The sequence below is a fragment of the Salmo trutta genome, chromosome 21 (genome assembly GCF_901001165.1).
Source record: "Salmo trutta chromosome 21, fSalTru1.1, whole genome shotgun sequence".
Taxonomy (NCBI): Eukaryota; Metazoa; Chordata; class Actinopteri; order Salmoniformes; family Salmonidae; genus Salmo; species Salmo trutta.
In genome coordinates, this window is record NC_042977.1 from 40617278 (window position 1) to 40638014 (window position 20737).

The 20737-nt window shown below is 42.6% G+C and overlaps 1 protein-coding gene across 1 annotated transcript; it reads right to left on the minus strand.

Moving 5' to 3' along the window:
- Window positions 1-1607: 1607 nt before the first annotated feature.
- Window positions 1608-15907, minus strand: LOC115157438 (calcium-binding mitochondrial carrier protein SCaMC-1). Its single transcript, XM_029705687.1, has 10 exons — window positions 15725-15907; window positions 14198-14324; window positions 13895-13982; window positions 11596-11707; window positions 8081-8239; window positions 7673-7825; window positions 5220-5327; window positions 3804-3971; window positions 3363-3513; window positions 1608-3062 (listed from the first exon to the last, which is right to left on the minus strand). Exons 1-10 carry the CDS (start codon window positions 15905-15907, stop codon window positions 2881-2883), a joined length of 1431 nt encoding a protein of 476 aa, XP_029561547.1. The 3' UTR covers window positions 1608-2880.
- Between the last annotated feature and the right edge of the window lie 4830 nt (window positions 15908-20737).

Below are 20737 nucleotides of genomic sequence, written 5' to 3' on the forward strand. Positions count from 1 at the left end.
TATTTCTTCTAACAATACCTATTTCACATACATTTAACATATGGGTGGTCCAGGGAATCAAACCCACTACCCTGGGGTTACAAGCACCATGCTCTACCAACTGAGCTTATTTCTTCTAACAATACCTATTTCACATACATTTGAGGTTTCATACCACCAGACACAGAAAATCACAAGGCTGTTAAAAGCAGTACACAAAGCTTATGAACCAGCAGTCCAGTCAGAGCCTTGCTGATATTGTGAATGCCTGACTTTTACTCTTGGACTTTTTGCTCTTTATGACATCATCTGCTGACACATCAGTTTTGAACTCACTGCTCCCCTTAACAACCCCATAGATGGTTGGCGATGATGGCGCTGATGAAGATGTCACCACTGACCTGTCCGGCTGTCATCATATGTCTCGACCAGTCTCGCCTCATGGCCTCATCTGATTGAGTACAGGCCAGAAAGGACTCATCCTCATTGGCAGACTGGAAGGATGGTGCAGTCAAGGGGGGAAAGTAGCACGTCACAGTTCTGCAGCCCTAAATGCTTTCAGCCAATCAGCATTCAGGGTTTGAACCACCCAAGTTTATAATATGTTTTATATCAGAATGTTTTATATCAGAATGTTGCGTCGTGCCCTTAGCCGTGATATATTGGACATATACCACACACCTCTGAGGTGACGTATTGCTATTATAAACTGGTTACTAACATAATTAGAATAGTAAAAAGTATTGTTTTGTCATAGAAAGCTTATTGGACATTTACCACACTCAGGCCTTATTGCTTAATTATATCCTCAGAGACTCAGGGTATTAACACAAATATCTACGCTGCCATACTAGCTACCGCCCTCTAGTGGAAGGTTTTACGTGGACACCCACCTGGACACCCACCCGGGTCCTGGAGAGCCATAGAGTGTGCAGCGTTTCATTCTAGCCCAACCATGACCTGATTCAGCTAATCAAGGTCTTGATGATTAGTAGAATCTTTTGTTGCTGGGTTGGAACAAGGACCAGGGTTGGAGACCACTACCATCATCTCTTTGAGATCCTCTGCGACGAGGTGGAACTTCTCAGTAAATGTGTCCTCCATGGCTCTAGCTTGCTCATGGCGCTCCCTGACGCTGGAGACCATCTCCTTCCAGCCTGTGGCCTCCTCACTGGTCCATCACTGGTCCCAGGGGACTCCATCTGCAGCTCCCCTGGAGCTATAGGAACGACTGGGGCCATCACTGGCCTGCTTCTTGGGGAGTGGGAATAGGACTGAGGGGCAGAGGAAATTCAAGACAAGGCATTGGGTTACAATTCCAATTCTAGAACTTTATTTTGATTATTTTGTCAAAATTGTGTTTTGGGTTGATGTTATATGGAAGTTGGATTAGCCTAACACTGTATATTAGCTGAGAAGCATACGTTTAATAAAACAAAATGCACAAGGCATTGGTAAATGTGTTAAGAAACCGTAGATGGCATCATCGGCATGTGAAAGACAGTCGTTAATACCTTCTTCTCTGAAAATATTTTTTTTCTTGAAAGAACATGATTAACATCCACTTAGCATTTGTTGTAGTCGTAGCCCTCCTCAGCTCCATAGCCTAGAAATAAAAGTTCTGGGAGCACTGTTTCTGTTGTTTTATTTCAAACAGATTCATCGCGTTCGATCGATTAAGTCAAAAGAAGTTTGAATCATCTAGAAATGACAAATTTCATTTTCATCATTTGCGGACACAGCATTCACAAACTTGCACTGCGTTTGTTGTAAGCCCTGTAGATGGTGCCATGCACACAGCATTGAGATAGAGGATTAGCCATTACAATGGGCGCACTCCAATCCTTTCCACTGTCAACATTGATTCTTGGACAACTGTCTGTAAACACTTGTATTGACCCATAACACATGCATTGCTTTTCTTTCAGTCTAAGCTTTGTGAGCTCAGTGAGAACATTCATACATCGCTCACAATGTCAATGGATTCAGGTATAACAGTATTACATACTCAAACAGAATTAAGACATGGAGGCAACATAATAACAATTGGCCTAACTCTAAATGTTAACTGCGTACATGGCATGCACGTGTGTGTGTGTGTGTGTGTGTGTGTGTGTGTGTGTGTGTGTGTGTGTGTGTGTGTGTGTGTGTGTGTGTGTGTGTGTGTGTGTGTGTGAGAGAGAGACACGGGTGGGATTATTCTGAATTCCAGTATTAACAGATTGCATTTCTGTTTTTAAGACTTTCCATGAGCTCCATTCATGATTGAGAGGCAATATTTGCATGCAAGTTTGTAACTATAAATATTTTGCTAGGGATACAGCTTAACAGTCAAGAACAACAATGAAAATACATATGGGAAAAAACACATGGAAAACAGCATTGAGGCTGTTGCAAATTACACTGAAAGTGTAAAAACATAAATAAAAACCAACCAAATAAAATATACAATAATGATATTTAACTGAGGGTAAGGCACACTTAAATAATAATATAATCTCTTACGTGCGTATGGAGTACTTCATATTACAGAAGAACAGAAAATATTTTAGACAAAGCTCTCAACAGTGTTCACCTGAATACCTTCTCCTTTCCCCCTATACAGTGTAAGACCCATAATGCCGTTCTTCTCAGTTATATTGCACCATCTTGGGTGTTGGATATGTCTCATATCTCTGCGTTAAAGGGGTGAACGTCATTTTGGAGTTTACTGATATGGCCCAGTTGGAACTAGCCTTAGCTTCTCCTTGCGAGACTCGCAGAGTGAACGTGATCTCGATGTTTGGCTACACGAGAACATAGAAGTCTATGTGCAACACAAATCTGGTTGACTGTCTAAAAGATCTAACGATCTAACAACCTATTTCACCATCCCTGCATCATTCGGAGATGGATCATTCCTCATTTACAGATCCCCAGGCCGGTCTTCATGTATTCATAGACCACATAGCTGATGCTCACAGCAGGAATGACTTTCATGAAGTTGGGCAGGATACCCCGGTAGAGTCCAAAGAACCCCTCGTTAGCCAGGATCCCCTTCACTAGCCCACTCATGGTGGACTTGTCTGATGCATCCAGAGTTGCTGTGAAACAGATAGTGAAAGAAAGGACACAGGAGTCAAATAAAAGGTTGGTCTGTTCACACTCACTACCTCAGGTCTACACTTAGTTTCTCTCTCATGGCAATCAGGTGATCTCTCTGTTTTACCATAGAGTAAAAACATGTATTACATGATTAAGTAGCAGAAGGTTTTATTCATCAAATATTGATTTCAGTGCTGCTAGAGAGCTTTGACAGTAAATAGGTGAATTTTGTATGTCTCATGTTTTTCGTCTCCAATCAATAAAGTAGTAACAGATTCCTTTTGATTGTCATGTAATACCTTGTGCCTGCATGCGTGTGCGGAGCAGGGCGAGGGGGTAGCTGGCCAACTGGCCACACGTGCTGGATATGGTGCCACAGCCTAACAGCACCAGGATGCCAGGGTTGGCCGTGTCTTTGGCGTAGCTGGACAACCAGGCATTCTTCAGGCTCTAGGGTACATCAACACAGGGTGGGGTAATCAACAAGGATCATTTAGGGATGTGGCTGCCACCACAGGAAATCTGTGTTCAGACAGTCGTCACATTAATGTTGTAAACCTTCCCTCATTTAGATAAACGCAATTCACTGGATTCACTGGATTCAATTCTTGGGTCCTGAAAAACTTCCAAGATTATGGAATGATCTGTTTCAGTAATACATGTCAATGAACTGTAAATCATTGTGTTACTGTAATGTGGAATAGCATTGACTCAGTGATATGAATGGTCAGCCTGCAGACCTCGTAAACAGCTAGGTCGATGCCAGCATAGGGAATGATGCCTATCATGTTGGGTGTGTAGCCTTTATAGAAGGCTTTGATGCCCTCTTTCTGCAGAATCTTCTTGGCACAGTCAAACATTCCATTATACTGGCCAGTTTTCCCCAGAGTCAGTCTGGTCTTCATGACCTAAGAAGAGGAAACAGAGAGAGATAGAGAGAGCGAGAAAGAGAAAGAGAGCGAGAGAGAAAGAGAAAGAGAGAGAGGGTAGATAAAACATAAGTGTCTAATTTTATTTAGACTACAAATGGGTGAGTAACTGTGTAAATGCACTGCTTTACGAGAAGCCAAAATGAATGGTGTGCCATCTAATGCCAGTATCTAGCGGGACAGAAGTTTGAGCCTTTTTACGTAGCTTATTTGTCATGAATACATAGTAACAACACAAAGAATTGCACTCTTGTTTCAACTTTTACGTTCAAGATACAGTGAACTTCAAAAGTATTGGGACAGTGACCAGTTTTGCTGTTGTTTTGACTCTGTACTCCAGCACTTTGGATTTGAAATGATACAATGACTGAGGTTATACATGACAATCAAAATGTATCTGTTACTACTTTATTGATGGAAGACGAAAAACATAGGATAGACAAAATTCACCTATTTACTGTCAAAGCTCTCCAGCAGCACTGAAATAAATATTTGACTAAAAAAACCTTCTACTACTTAATAACATAAATTCACTTTTTTTAAACTCTGTCATCTTTAATTTTAGGGTATTTTCATCATAGTCACCTCATTTTAGGGGACCAAAAGTATTGGGACAAATTCACTTATATGTAGTAATTGGTCCCATATTCCTAGCACGCAATGATTACATCAAGCTTGGGACTCTACAAAATTGTTGGATGCATTTGCTGTTTGTTTTGGTTGTGTTTCAGATTATTTTGTGCCCAATAGAAATGAATGGTAAATAATGTATTGTGTTATTTTGGAGTTACTTTTATTGTAAATAAGAATAGAATATGTTTCTAAACACTTCTACATTAATGTGGATGCTAACATGATTACGGATAATCCTGAATGAATCATGAATAATGACACAACCACAACAAATGTGTAGAGCCACAAGCTTGATGTAGTCATTGCATGCTATGAATACGGGACCAAATACTTACATTTTTACTACTTTAATACACATACAAGTGAATTAGTTCCAATACTTTAGGTCCCCTAAAAAGTGCTGTACGGTTCCCCAGATATGGATGAAAATACCCTCAAATTAAAGCTGACAGTTTGACCTTTAACCTCATAATCATTATATCATTTCAAATCCAAAGTGCTGGAGTACAGAGCCAAAATGACAACAACAAAAAAATGTGTCACGGTCCTAATAGTTTGAAAGTGACACTGGGAGGTGACAGTGGGTGGTCTCACCTCCATGGGGTAGATGGACGACTGGGCCGTGGCTCCTGCCAGAGAGCCAGCCATGAACCTCTGGTAGGTCTGGACCTTCCCTCCCTCTGGTGTCAGCAGCATCTTATACTGACAGGAGAGAGATACGTCATGAAGACAACACAGAGATACTATTACAACATTTACCCTTTCTTCCACCTTCCCTCTCTCGCTCTGTCTGTCTTCCCTCTCTCGCTCTGTCCGTCTTCCCTCTCTCGCTCTGTCCGTCTTCCCTCTCTCGCTCTGTCCGTCCGTCTTCCCTCTCTCGCTCTGTCCGTCCGTCTTCCCTCTCTCGCTCTGTCCGTCCGTCTTCCCTCTCTCGCTCTGTCCGTCCGTCTTCCCTCTCTCGCTCTGTCCGTCTGTCTTCCTCCTCTCTCCCTCTCTCTCTCTCGCTCTGTCCGTCTGTCTTCCCTCGCTCTGTCCGTCTGTCTTCCCTCGCTCTGTCGTCTGTCTTCCCTCTCTCCCTCCCTCTCTCGCTCTGTCCGTCTGTCTTCCCTCTCTCGCTCTGTCCGTCTGTCTTCCCTCTCTCCCTCTCTCGCTCTGTCCGTCTGTCTTCCCTCTCTCTCGCTCTGTCCGTCTGTCTTCCCTCTCTCTCGCTCTGTCCGTCTGTCTTCCCTCTCTCTCTCGCTCTGTCCGTCTGTCTTCCCTCTCTCTCTCGCTCTGTCCGTCTGTCTTCCCTCTCTCTCTCGCTCTGTCTGTCTGTCTTCCCTCTCTCTCGCGCTCTGTCCGTCTGTCTTCCCTCTCTCTCTCGCTCTGTCCGTCTGTCTTCCCTCTCTCTCTCTCTCTGTCCGTCTGTCTTCCCTCTCTCTCTCTCTCTCTGTCCGTCTGTCTTCCCTCTCTCTCTCTGTCCGTCTGTCTGTCTTCACTCTCTCCCTCTCTCGCTCTGTCCGTCTGTCTTCCCTCTCTCCCTCTCTCGCTCTGTCCGTCTGTCTTCCCTCTCTCTCTCTCTCTCTCTCGCTCTGTCCGTCTGTCTGTCTTCCCTCTCTCCCTCTCTCGCTCTGTCTTCCCTCTCTCTCTCTCTCGTTCTGTCCGTCTGTCTTCCCTCTCTCTCGTTCTCTCCGTCTGTCTTCCCTCTCTCTCTGTCCGTCTGTCTTCCCTCTCTCTCTCTCTCTCTGTCCGTCTGTCTTCTCTCTCTCTCTGTCCGTCTGTCTTCCCTCTCTCGCTCTGTCCGTCTGTCTTCCCTCTCTCCCTCTCTCGCTCTGTCCGTCTGTCTTCCCTCTCTCTCTCTCTCCGTCTGTCTTCTCTCTCTCGCTCTGTCCGTCTGTCTTATCTCTCTCTCGCTCTGTCCGTCTGTCTTCCCTCTCTCTCTCGCTCTGTCCGTCTGTCTTCCCTCTCTCTCTCGCTCTGTCCGTCTGTCTTCCCTCTCTCTCTCGCTCTGTCCGTCTGTCTTCCCTCTCTCTCTCGCTCTGTCTGTCTGTCTTCCCTCTCTCTCTCGCTCTGTCCGTCTGTCTTCCCTCTCTCTCTCGCTCTGTCCGTCTGTCTTCCCTCTCTCTCTCGCTCTGTCCGTCTGTCTTCCCTCTCTCTCTCTCTGTCCGTCTGTCTTTCCTCTCTCTCTCTTTCTGTCCGTCTGTCTTCCCCCTCTCTCTCTCGCTCTGTCCGTCTGTCTTCCCTCTCTCTCTCTCTGTCCGTCTGTCTTCCCTATCTCTCTCTCTCTCTGTCCGTCTGTCTTCCCTCTCTCTCTCTCTCTCTGTCCGTCTGTCTTCCCTCTCTCTCTCTGTCCGTCTGTCTTCCCTCTCTCTCTCTGTCCGTCTGTCTTCCCTCTCTCTGTCCGTCTGTCTTCCCTCTCTCTCTCTGTCCGTCTGTCTTCCCTCTCGCTGTCTGTCTTCCCTCTCGCTGTCTGTCTTCCCTCTCGCTGTCTGTCTTCCCTCTCGCTGTCTGTCTTCCTCTCTCATTCATGTTTCCTTTTTATCATTTGATTTCATTTCTTCCTGCTTTCCATATGTCACTATGTCTTTCTCTCTAGGTTGTGACGACCCTCCCACTCTGTCTGCCGTATTCTCTCTTGTTCTTGTTTCTTTAGTAGGAGGCCGGTGGGCGGAGTTGGAAGGGTCGTCAGATGAATGGGAAACACCTGGGCTCGGGTGTTTCCCAGGATAAATGGACCTCTTCCCCATTCATTGAGGAGACTCTCTCCACACAGACACCTTGTTGCTTTGGTTGTGTAGTTTTGTGGTTTTCTTGGTTATTTGCTTTGGCACCTTTCAACACTCTGCATTATTACATTCAAGTATGCAACACACTCACCTACACTACTGATTACTGATTACACATGCCATTGTTATCTTCTTAGTTGCTTTATTTAATAAATATATATTTTTGATACACCTTGTCTCCACGTTGTCTCCCTTTTGTTGCGAACCCTGAGCCGGTTCGTAACAAGGTCTACCTCTTTTTGTCTACCTCTATTAAAGTGAAGATATGAAACAGTGTCCAACCTGTTCGTAGGCCATGAATTTGATAGCGGTCTCAGGGGCGATCTTTAACACGTTGATCCCGTTCCCTCGCCATAGTGAGGCCACGCCCCCTTCCTTAATCATCTGTTTGAATCCTCCCAACAGGGTGATCCGGTTGGACTTGGAGGAGTGGACCTGAAACACAACCACATGCGTTGTAGATTACACAATACTGATGGATAGGTAGCATTCCTGTAGTGCTTTTCACTATGTCTCCAACACTTCACTTTGTAAGGGGTTGTAGGCCTCAAAAACTTTACAAGAGAAAAACTCAAACAAAACGTGTAAGGTTTGTGATAAGGGATATAGTTAGAAGTTAAATCATATAAAGCGGTCTACTTTCGGCCTCCATAGAGTGGTCAGACTGTGACAACCTTTCCGGTGCTCTACCTGCATGAAGACCTTCACCCTGTCCAGGGGGGCGGTGCCGGTACGAGAAACCGCCCCGGCCATCGCCCCGGCAGCCAGCTGTTTCCACCAGCCTCCCGAGGTCTTCTCCTCCTCAGTGAACTCATCAGGGATGGCAATGCTCTCTCCTATGTCCAGCACCTGGTGAATAAAAAATATTAGCTTGAACAGGTGCCAAACAGCTGGGACAGGAATTCTGTATAATCAATAAATGTATTCTTGTAATAATTCTTATAGTAAACTGTTCAGTCAGTCTTCCACGTTGTTCCAACTTCCCATTCTTCATCAGATTGCCCATAAGATAACCTTTGAGCTATAGTAAGTAACAGATGTGGTCAATACAGTGCCAAGGCCTAACCAGACTGCTACCTCCCCAGCCAGCAGGCCTCTTCTCATACAGTGCTGAAACTGTCTACCAACACCTGCTACAGATGTAGTATCTTCATTTGACCAGTTTTGTCAACGGAGTAAAATAATCCTGCTGCAGGACAATTAGAATATTCAAAAAAAATAAGTGATCATTTCTCACAGGAAATTAGTTTTGATAGGCTACAGTACAGTCGTGGCCAAAAGTTTTCAGAATGACACAAATATAAATTTTCACAAAGTCTGCTGCCTCAGTGTCTTTAGATATTTTTGTCAGATGTTACTATGGAATACTGAAGTATAATTACAAGCATTTCATAAGTGTCAAAGGCTTTTATATACAATTACATGAAGTTGATGCAAAGAGTCAATATTTGCAGTGTTGACCCTGCTTTTTCAAGAACTCTGCAATCCGCCCTGGCATGCTGTCAATTAACTTCTGGGCCACATCCTGACTGATGGCAGCCCATTCTTGCATAATCAATGCTTGGAGTTTGTCAGAATTTGTGGGTTTTTGTTTGTCCACCCGCCTCTTGAGGATTGAAAACAAGTTCCCAATGGGATTAAGGTCTGGGGAGTTTCCTGATCATGGACCCAAAATATCAATGTTTTGTTCCCCGAGCCACTTAGTTGTCACTTTTGCCTTATGGCAAGGTGCTCCATCATGCTGGAAAAGGCATTGTTCGTCACCAAACTGTTCCTGGATGGTTGGGAGAAGTTGCTCTCGGAGGATGTGTTGGTACCATTCTTTATTCATGGCTGTATTCTTAGGCAAAATTGTGAGTGAGCCCACTCCCTTGGCTGAGAAGCAACCTCACACATGAATGGTCTCAGGATGCTTTACTGTTGGCATGACACAGGACTGATGGTAGCTCTCACCTTGTCTTCTCCGGACAAGCTTTTTTCCGGATGCCCCAAACAATCGGAAAGGGGATTCATCAGAGAAAATGACTTTACCCCAGTCCTCAGCAGTCCAATCCCTGTACCTTTTGCAGAATATCAGTCTGTCCCTGATGTTTTTCCTGGAGAGAAGTGGCTTCTTTGCTGCCCTTCTTGACACCAGGCCATCCTCCAAAAGTCTTCGCCTCACTGTGCGTGCAGATGCACTCACACCTGCCTGCTGCCATTCCTGAGAAAGCTCTGTACTGGTGGTGCCCCGATCACGCAGCTGAATCAAGTTTAGGAGATGGTCCTGGCGCTTGCTGGACTTCTTGGGCGCCCTGAAGCCTTCTTCACAACAATTGAACCGCTCTCCTTGAAGTTCTTGATGATCTGATAAATGGTTGATTTAGGTGCAATCTTACTGGCAGCAATATCCTTGCCTGTGAAGCCCTTTTTGTGCAAAGCAATGATGTGTTTCCTTGCAGGTAACCATTGTTGACAGAGGAAGAACAATGATTCCAAGCACCACCCTCCTTTTGAAGCTTCCAGTCTGTTATTCGAACTCAATCAGCATGACAGAGTGATCTCCAGCCTTGTCCTCGTCAACACACACCTGTGATAATGAGAGAATCACTAACATGATGTTAGCTGGTCCTTTTGTAGCAGGGTTGAAATGCAATGGAAATGTTTTTTGGGGATTCAGTTCATTTGCATGGCAAAGAGGGACTTTGCAATTAATTGCAATTCATCTGATCACTCTTCATAACATTCTGGAGTATATACAAATTGCCATCATATAAACTGAGGCAGCAGACTTTGTGAAAATTTATATTTGTGTCATTCTCAAAACTTTTGGCCACGACTGTAGGCTTTAGTTTAGGTCCATTTTGGATATACTTGAATGTCGTAGTGGAGAACAATATATATCTTGTGTTATTAAACTATATATAACAGAGGTTGTTGATGTGTATGGCTGCATTTGAGAGACATTTTTGTACCTTTGAATGTCGCAGTAGTAGGACATTTATTATGTTTGGTGCTTTAGCGTTTGAGCGAGAGAGAGAGAGAGAACTGTAGGTGTTCAGTGAATTTATGGAAATCACTAAGCTCATTTGAATTCTCAGTAACAACAGAGTGATCAAATGAAGGTACTACATCTGTATCCCACCACAAACAGTGACACAGCAGTAACAGTAACACCCTTTCAGCAGGTAGTCTCAACAGTACGTATGGAAGCCACTCACTATTTGCTAGAAATAAACTTTGCAAGATACCCCCACTGGAGATAAGCAGAAACGGTACATTTTTCTGATGAAAGTCAAAAGTCAAAGTGGAAACAGCATTGTACTCCACACAGTTTGACAGTTAAACGGCTATTACAGAGAATATTCTAGAAGGCCTACATTCACTGTACTGCTTGATCTGGAAGCTGCTTTAGGTAATCTGTCTTATTATTTGAGCACTGTGGTGAGGCTTTTGGTCAATGCATTTACATTACAAGGCCCAAAGACAGACAAAAACATTATCACAATCTGAATTATTGATGGCCCTTAATTCATTTGAAAAATTGGACAGGAGTTTTTATCCCATATTATTGCTTACACCCATCAAGTTCCTTCATTCCTTCAAGAGATGGATGTGTGAGTGCGTGTGTGTGCGTGTGTGTGCGTGTGTGTGTGTGGCGTGTATGTGCACTAGGACTGGGTGACCCCCTTCAAGAGATGGATGTGTGAGTGCGTGTGTGTGCGTGTGTGTGCGCTGTGTTTGTGTGTGGCGTGTATGTGCACTAGGACTGGGTGACCCCCTTCAAGAGATGGATGTGTGAGTGCGTGTGTGTGCGCTGTGTTTGTGTGTTTGTGTGTGGCGTGTATGTGCACTAGGACTGGGTGACCCCCTTCAAGAGATGGATGTGTGAGTGCGTGTGCGTGCGTGTGTGTGCGCTGTGTTTGTGTGTTTGTGTGTGGCGTGTATGTGCGTGTATGTGCACTAGGACTGGGTGACCCCCTTCAAGAGATGGATGTGTGAGTGCGTGTGTGTGTGCTGTGTTTGTGTGTGGCGTGTATGTGCACTAGGACTGGGTGACCCCCTTCAAGAGATGGATGTGTGTGTGCGTGTGCTGTGTTTGTGTGTGGCGTGTATGTGCACTAGGACTGGGTGACCCCCTTCAAGAGATGGATGTGTGAGTGCGTGTGTGTGTGCTGTGTTTGTGTGTGGCGTGTATGTGCACTAGGACTGGGTGACCCACTAACCGTGGAGTGTTTCCAGTAGCGTACGATCTCGTTCAGGTTATGGGCAGGGTTGAACAGGAAGTGATCCCTCCACTCGTTCCAGTCCACCATCATGGTACCATCGATGTCCATGCTGCACAGGCAGGATATGAGGTTAAAGAGCAGGATAGTAACAGTACTAGCCTGGTTGCCATTCTGCATCCGCTTTAGCCAACTTTACTACTTTTGTTGCAGTCCAGCACCAACACTGATTCAACAAATCAATGGTTTTCTGATTAGTTGAATCTAAATTCTTAGAGTAAGGCTGCACGATATGGGCAAATATTTTAATTGCGATTTGATGTGTGATAACAATCTAAACACTTAGGTAAACTGTTGGAATAATATACAGTACCAGTCAAACGTTTGGACTCATTCAAGGGTTTTTCTTTATTTTTACTATTTTCTACATTGTAAAATAATAGTGAAGACATCAAAACTATGAAAGAACAAATATGGAATCATGTAGTAACCAAAAAAGTGTAGTAACCAAAAAAACAAATCAAAATATATTTTAGATTCTTCAAAGTGGGCCACCCTTTGCCTTGATGACAGCTTTGCACACTCTTAGGACTCTCTCAACCAGCTTCATGAGGAATGCTTTTCCAACAGTCTTGAAGGAGTTCCCACATATGCTGAGTAATTGTTGGCTTATTTTCCTTCACTCTGCGGTCCAACTCATCCCAAACCATCTCAATTGGGTTGAGGTCGGGTGATTGTGGAGGACAGGTCATCTGATGCAGCACTCCATCACTATCCTTCTTGGTCAAAAATACCTTACACAGCCTGGAGGTGTGTTAGGTCATTGTCCTGTTGAAAAACAAATGATAGTCCCACTAAGCGCAAACCAGATGGGATGGCGTATCGCTGCAGAATTCTGTGGTAGCCATACTGGTTAAGTGTGCCTTGAATTCTAAATATATCACTGACAGTATCACCAGCAAAGCACCCCCACACCTCCTCCTCCATGCTTCACGGTGGGAACCACACATGCGGAGAACATCCGTTCACCTACTCTGCGTCTCACAAAGACACGGCGGTTGGAACCAAAAATCTCAAATTTTGACTTATCAGACCAAAGGACATTTTTCCACCAGTCTAACGTCCATTGCTTGTGTTTCTAGGCCTAAGCAAGTCTCTTCTTATTGGTGTCCTTTAGTAGTTGTTTCTTTGCAGCAATTCGACCATGAAGGCCTGATTCACGCAGTCTCCTCTGAACAGTTGATGTTGAGATGTGTCTGTTACTTGAACTCTGTGAAGCATTTATTTGGGTTGAAATCTGAGGTGCAGTTAACTCCAATTAACTTATCCTCTGCAGCAGAGGTAACTCTGGGTCTTCCTTTCCTGTGGCGGTCCTCAAGAGAGGTGGTTTTTGCAACTGCACTTGAAGAAACTTTCAAAGCTCTTGAAATTTTCCGGATTGACTGACCTTCATGTCTTAAAGTAATGATGGACTGTCATTCCTCTTTGCTTATTTGAGCTGTTCTTGCTATAATATGGACTTGGTTTTTTACCTAATAGAGCTGTCTTCTGTATACAACCTCTACCTTGTCACAACACAACTGATTGGCTCAAACAGATTAAGAAGGAAAGAAATTCCACAAATTAACAAGGCACACCTGTTAATTGAAATGCATTCCAGGTGACTAACTTAAGAAGCTGGTTGAGAGAATGCCAAGAGTGTGCAAAGCTGTCATCAAGGTAAAGGGTGGCTACTTTGAAGAATCTCAAATATAAACTATATTTTGATTTGTTTAATACTTTTTTTGTTACTACATGATTCCATGTGTTATTTCATAGTTTTGACGTATTCACTATTATTCTACAATGTAGAAAATAGTAAAAATAAAGAAAAACCCTTGAATAAATAGGTGTGTCCAAACTTTTGACTGGTACTGTAAATAGAATGACTTCTATTAAGAAGCAAAGTGGAAAGCAGCATCATTCTGGTTTGGACCAATCGGTTGACTGCATTTGACCCAACAGAACCGCATGCAAATGCATAGTAAATCTAACAGCATGGAGGAACTGCACTGCTTAAGTGACATGGAGCGGGACTTGTTGTGTGTGGGAAACAGCTGCAAGAGGAGAAAAACATGGAGTAAACTATAAAAGCGGACATTACCCACGGCTGAGATGCGTTTCCAAATATTGTGATATGGATCTCTTGCGATATGGATATTGCACATGTCAATATTGCGATTTCAATGTAAATTCGATTTATTGTCAGCCCTAGGTTAGAGTACAAAATGCAAGCAATGAGTGATTTATGAGGACAAACCTTTGTAGGATGGTCTGGGCCTCTTCCTGGGTGATGTCCATGCCCAGCTCTTCAAGGGACTGCTTAATCTCAGAGGCATCGATGCACCCTGGAGGAAATGACGGAGAAATTTCAATGTTTTGTTTAAGTACATTCTGTAGCTAAATGCTGATAGGTATGATGCCTGTTCTATCATGCCTTGTTGCTATATAACAGTGATATTATTACATTGTTATGAGAATTGTGTCATTCTGACAGGTCTTATCATGTACGGTTCTTCTTCTAAACTATTCAAATAAACGTTTCATTTAAAAATGATAATACCGTCGTTGTTTTTGTCCAAGCTCTTGAACGTAAGGTGCAGTTTCTTCTCATGCTCTTTCAGATATTTGTTGAACTCGTTGAAGTCAAGCCCTCCATCTTTGTTTTTGTCACCGGACGATACAATTTTCTGTGCAGACACAAATGAGAGGGTTATTTTATTTGCCTCACTGTAGTTAGTTTAACCCTTCATTGCCTATGAAGCAAGCTACTCTGCAAGGTTACCCATCACACAAGACTCAGGAAACCCCGACAAAGACAGGAACAGTATAACATTCCTATACTGTGTATTGTTATAGAGTTGATGTAACTGTGGAGCTGCAAGAGCATGTTGTGCACATGACTGAATACTGAATGGTAATGAATATTTCAAACTGTCTGGAGATGGCTAAGTCAATGGGATGGGGATGTTCCACTGTAGCTGGTAACAGATACCAAAAGATCTGTTTTCATTCCCTGCTACTCTGGAGGAAGTAGCCTTTTCTCTCCTTCGACCAATGTTGCACTAGTTCTCAGCGTTGACTAATTCTCTGAGAACTAGTGCAACATTGATCGATGACAGAAAAGTCTAGTGATGAAAATGATTAACTATTCTGTGGATGTCATATTGACGATGAAACCGACCTGTGAGTCCCGCGAGTTAAACCAGCCCCAGGCCTGTATCCACAAAGCATAGAGTAGGAATGCTGATCTAGGATCAGGGCCCCATCTGTCCATACAGTCGTATTCATTATGATCTAAAAGGCTAAACTAATTCTACACTCTTAGAAAAAAGGGTTCCAAAGGGGTTCTTTGGCTGTCCCTATATAGGAGAACCCTTTTCGGTTCCAGGTAAACCCCTTTTTGGTTCTAGGTAGAACCCTATGTGGAAAAGGTTCTACATGGAACCCAAAACGATTCTACTTGATACCATAAGGGTTCTACCTGGAACAAACAAGGGTTCTTCAAAGGGTTCTCCTATGGAGACAGCCGAAGAACCCTTTTAGGTTCTAGAGAGCACCTTTTATCTAAGAGTGTAGATCAGCATTTCTACTCTGAGAATGTGTGGATACAGGCCCATGCCTGCTCTGATAACCCCAGGCACTGTAACACTACTGCTCTATCTCTCCTGGATATGACACGTGACAGGGGAGGAATTGCTTGGAAGACTAAAGTTTAGATAGTTTATATAAAGTTCTAAGTACTGTTCTATTTACAGGACACATGCATATACTACAGGAAAATGCCCTACATATGAGTGAATGGATGAATCATCTAAGGGAATGAGAATGTCATATGTTAATTTAATTGCTACCCATATGTACCACTAGCTTGGTCCCAGATCTGTTTGTGCTTTTACCTACACCGTTGTCATTTTAAAGCCAATGTTTTGCATGACAATTCCATAAGGAGTTGGTAAAAGAGCAGAAAACGAACTGGCACCCAGGCCAATGTCCCACTCCCAAATGAATCATTGAGCTATGTGTAATAATAATTGAATAGGTTGCTTGGAAATAGAACAGAATGGCTCTTCATTGCATGTGCATTTACCTGCGCTGCACCTTTGCGGAAAGATATGCCCATTGTGGTTAGGCCTGCTCTCAATTCGGCAACATCCACCTTCCCATCCTTGTTGGTGTCCAGTTTATCGAACAGGTCCTGGTATGACCTTTGACTGTCGGGATCCCAGCATCGGCAGTCCGTTAGTATAAGTCTTCTTATAACCTGATACATTGTTGCGGTTGGCAAAGAGGCAATAGATAGGGCCTTGTCTATGTTTTTCAGAAAGTTGAATGCATAGCAATATTGAAAACCACAGCTTGGTAAAAGATAGTGATTGGTATGCGGTCTGTCGTCTTAATCAATCGGTCGTTGTAATTATCTCCGTTCGCGACAAGGAAAATACCGATTCACGAAATGTGTGACGACGATCTGACACAGCTCCATCCCCCCTGCAAATACTGCTGCATATCCAGCAAATAACCTGAAATCCTCCCATCGAGGCTGCAGTCAAATTGAGGGCGTGGTATAATAAGGAATGAGGCAAACAAAGCGAAGGGAGTTGCCTATACTGATCTATGCTAGGAGAACCCCTGGCTGTGCACAGTTTAAAAGAAAAAAGTTTACCTTTATTTAACTAGGCAAGTCAGTTAAGAACAAATTCTTATTTACAATGACGGCCTACTCCGGCCAAACCCGAACGACGCTGGGCCAACTGTGCGCCGCTGTAGTGTGATAATAACCTTATCTGTCAATGTTATTATTAACATGTTTTATAACTGAGATGGCCTATTTAATAGTCATATATTATATAGAATGTCTTGCGTTGTATAGAATTACATTTATTAGGGACGTTGTCTTACTCTGTAAAGAGCGCAGAGACATTTCCTGTTGAAAACAGTGTCTTCAGAAACTATTCACACCCTTGACTTTTTCCACATTGTGTTGTTACAGCCTGAATTTAAAATGTATTAAATTGAGATGTTGTTTGTCACTGGCCTACACACAATACCCCATAATGTCAAAGTGGAATTATGTTTTTAGAAAGGTATACAAATTAATAAAAAATGAAATGCTGAAATGTCTTGGGTCAATAAATATTCAAATCCCTTTGTTATGGCAAGCCTAAATAAATTCAGGAGTAAAAATGTGCTTAACAATTCGCATAATATGTTGAATGGACTCACTCTGTGCAATAATAGTGTTTAACATGAATTTTTGAATGACTACTGTAAGGTCCCTCGGTCGTGCTGTGAATTTCAAACACAGATTCATCCACAAAGACAGGGAGGTTTTCCAATGCTTCACAAAGAAGGGCACCTATTGCTAGATGGGTAAAGGCATTTAAAAAAGCTGACTGAATATCCCTTTGAGCATGGTGCAGTTATTCATTTCATTTTGGATAGTGTATCAATACACCCAGCCACTACAAAGATACAGGCCTCCTTCCTAAACCAGTTGCCAGAGCAGAAGGAAACCGCTCTGGGTTATTACCATTTTTTATTTAACTAGGCAAGTCAGTTAAGAACAAATTCTTATTTACAATGACAGCCTACCCCGGCCAAACCCTAACAACGCTGAACCAATTGTGCGCCGCTCTATGGGACTCCCATTCACAGCAGGTTGTGATACAGCCTGGAATCAAACCAGGGTTTGTTGTGACGCCTCTAGCACTGAGATGCAGTGCCTTAGACCGTTGCGCCACTCGGGAGCCCCATGAGGAAAATGTTGACTTTAAAACAGTTACAACACTTTAGTTACTCCAGAACCTAATTGACAGAGTGAAAAGGAGAACACCTGTACAGAATGCAAATATTCCAAAACATGCATGTTTGCAACAATGCACTAAAGTAATACTCCTCAAAATGTGACAAAGCAATTCACTTTTTGTCCAGGATACTTATTGTCATGTTTGGGACAAATTCAATACAACACATTACTGAGTAACACTCTCCATATTTGCAAGCATAGTGGTGGCTGTATCATGTTATGGGTATGCTTCAAATCATTAAGGAGTGGGGAGTTTTTCAGGATGAAAAATAAATGGAATGGGGCTAAGCACAGGTAAAATCCTAGAGGAAAACCTGTTTTTTGCCTGTGCTAAGCTCTATTCCGTTTCTTTTAACCTAAAAAACTCCCTAGTCCTTGCCAAGGACAAGCATACCCATAACATGATGCAGCCACCACCATGCTTGAAAATATGGAGAGTGGTACTCAGTAATGTGCTGTGTTGTATTTGCCCCAAACATAACGCTGTGTATTCACGAGAACAAGTTCATTTCTTTGTCACATTTTTTGCAGTATTACATTAGTGCCTTACTGCAAACAGGATGCATGTTTTGGAATATGTGTAATATATACAGCAGGGGTGTCAATCTCAATCAGTGCATGGGCCATATTGATAAAGCACAAGGAATTTGTGGGCCAGACATAGGCTATTATGTTTGTTTTTACAAAACAAATTGCATAGACCTACAACTGCAACTCAAACTGGCCATTGTTTTATTAGAAAAAATATGTTCCTTCATAATGTCCACTTATGTACATAGGATTCTGTATGTAGCATTTTAATATATTAGAACAAAAGAAGCATAAATAATATTTGTCCAGCCTTTGCTGGTAATGTTGGCACATGCGCATTATATGCTGCGACCCTAATCGAAAAAGTATTTAATACTCTAACTCTAAATAACAAAAACGTAGCTAGGTTGTAGCAATTAAATTAACATATGACATTCTCATTCCCTTAGATTATTCATCCATTCACTCATATGTAGGGCATTTTCCTGTAGTATATGCATGTGTCCTGTAAATAGAACTTTATATAAACTAAGTACTGTTCTATCTAAACTTTTAACATTTAAACTTAAACATGTTTTTCATTTTTTTGCACTGCATGGATCACTGGTGTGGTTGAGTGCAGCATTGCTGTATGATGCACTCAAAATGTATTGTAGCCAGCCTAGGCTACTGCTAAAATGTTGTTGTAATAGGGGTACATGTTTCTCGTTTGCATGCTATTTTGTTGCAGGTTTAGTTTTTTGGTTATTTATTGTCAAGCTTTAAAAAACGATGCCAGACTGCAACATTTTAGTAGCCTAGCTAGGACTGTGGCAAGTGTCTGTACACTTTCCCTCCGCTGCGCGTTGTCAACTGGAGACACGAAAGGAGCGCAGTTGACGTTGAATTCACCGATGCAATCAGGCTGTAATTTCATAAAGTAGATGACTTAAATGTTGACTGATGTATACTCGCTTGTGTGTCCTATTGTCCTTAAATGATCATTTATACCCGCATGTGAATCCTTTATCGTATTACTTTTTTTTAAAACCAAGATTACATATTCTGTAGGCTACAGCAATGACCCGTTGGAACCGAAACTTGGCATGGACATTTAGCCTACAACACATTTCAATTTACGGTCTGGTAGAAGATTCGGTCAGTGCCATTATTGATGATATGGTGCCATAAAGCACACTGGCAGGCTCATGTGTGGGTCTGGGAGGAGGGTGTGTGTGAGAATTAATTGCTGTTTGGCGTGCTGCACGTTGGCAGTGCTTACTGTGACTTGTAGTGCAAAGCATCTCTGGTGGTATGGAAGCGGGCCAAAATTAATTGACAACACAAATCACTGCATGGGCCTGATAGAAATGTGTAAAGTGCGGGATTCGCCGTGAGCCTTCTGTTTGACAGTGCTGTACAGGCTTCCTACTTTTTACTCTAATTTATGTTAGTATTGTGGAGTAACTACAATGTTGTTGATCCATCTTCAGTTATCTCCTATCACAGCCATTAAACTCTGTAACTGTTTTAAAATCACCATTGGCCTCATGAGGAAATCCATGAGTGGTTTCCTTCCTCTCAGGCAACTGAGTTAGGAAGGATGCCTGTATCTTTCTAATGACTGGGTGTATTGATAAACCACACAAAGTGTAATGAACAACTGCACCATATTCAATGTTGGCTTTTAAAAAATGTATTTACCCATCTACCAATTGGTGCCTTTTGCGAACCATTGGAAAACATCTCTGGTCTTTGTGGTTGAATCTGTGCTTGGGACCTTACAGATAATTGTATGTGTGGGGTTCAGAAGTGGGGTAGTCATTTAAAAATCATGTTAAACACTATTATTGCACATAGAGTGAGTCCATGCAACTTATATTGTGACTTGTTAAGCACAAATGTTTACAAAATAATAAAACATGGAAAGCAGAAATGTCTTTAGTCAATAAGCATTACACTTTTCAACTTATTTAGGCTTGTCATAAGAAAAGGGTCAGGTTGAATACTTATTGACATTTCCGCTTTTCATATTTTATTAATTTGTAAACCTTTCTAAAAACATAATTCCACTTTGACATTATGGGGTATTGTGTGTGACACAAAATGACAGTGACACAACATCTAAATGTAATCAATTTTAATTTCAGGCTGTAACACAACAAAATGTGGGAAAAAGTCAAGGGGTGTGAATACTTTCTGAAGGCACTGTATGTAGGTGTCTATCTCTAGTGCTGCCTCAATCTCTAGGCTTTGGCAAATGTAAAGTGTAGTCTATAGGATATTCAATTAATTATCTGAAGTCTATATAGTCTGTTTGTCTGGACCTGACATTATCACACAATCATTTAGAATTTAGAGGCAGGAATGGGGAAAGTTATCCAATTAAAGTTATGAAGGTATCAACATTGCTCACTAGGTGGCGTTATATCCTTGGGTAGATGGAAGATGGACCCGCCAATGACTGAACATGGATTCACAGCGTGTGTTCGTAAATTCACTCTGGAGTGCCACGGTGCGCTTAGTTAGAGTGCGCTCTGGGCGTTTGTAAATTCATAGCGTTGTCAGATTGTCCGTTCATAAATTCAGAGCGTTGTCAGATTGTCCGTTCATAAATTAGAAGCGCGTTTGTATCTGTAACTATGCTGCTGGCAACAATTTAATAAAGTTTTTTTGCCGACGTTTACTGACATCGGTCATATTCAGCATTCCTCATTTCCTCAGTTATTCTGCGCTCTGCCACACTCTGACGAGTGCTCTGAAATCGGAGTAGATAGATAGCCA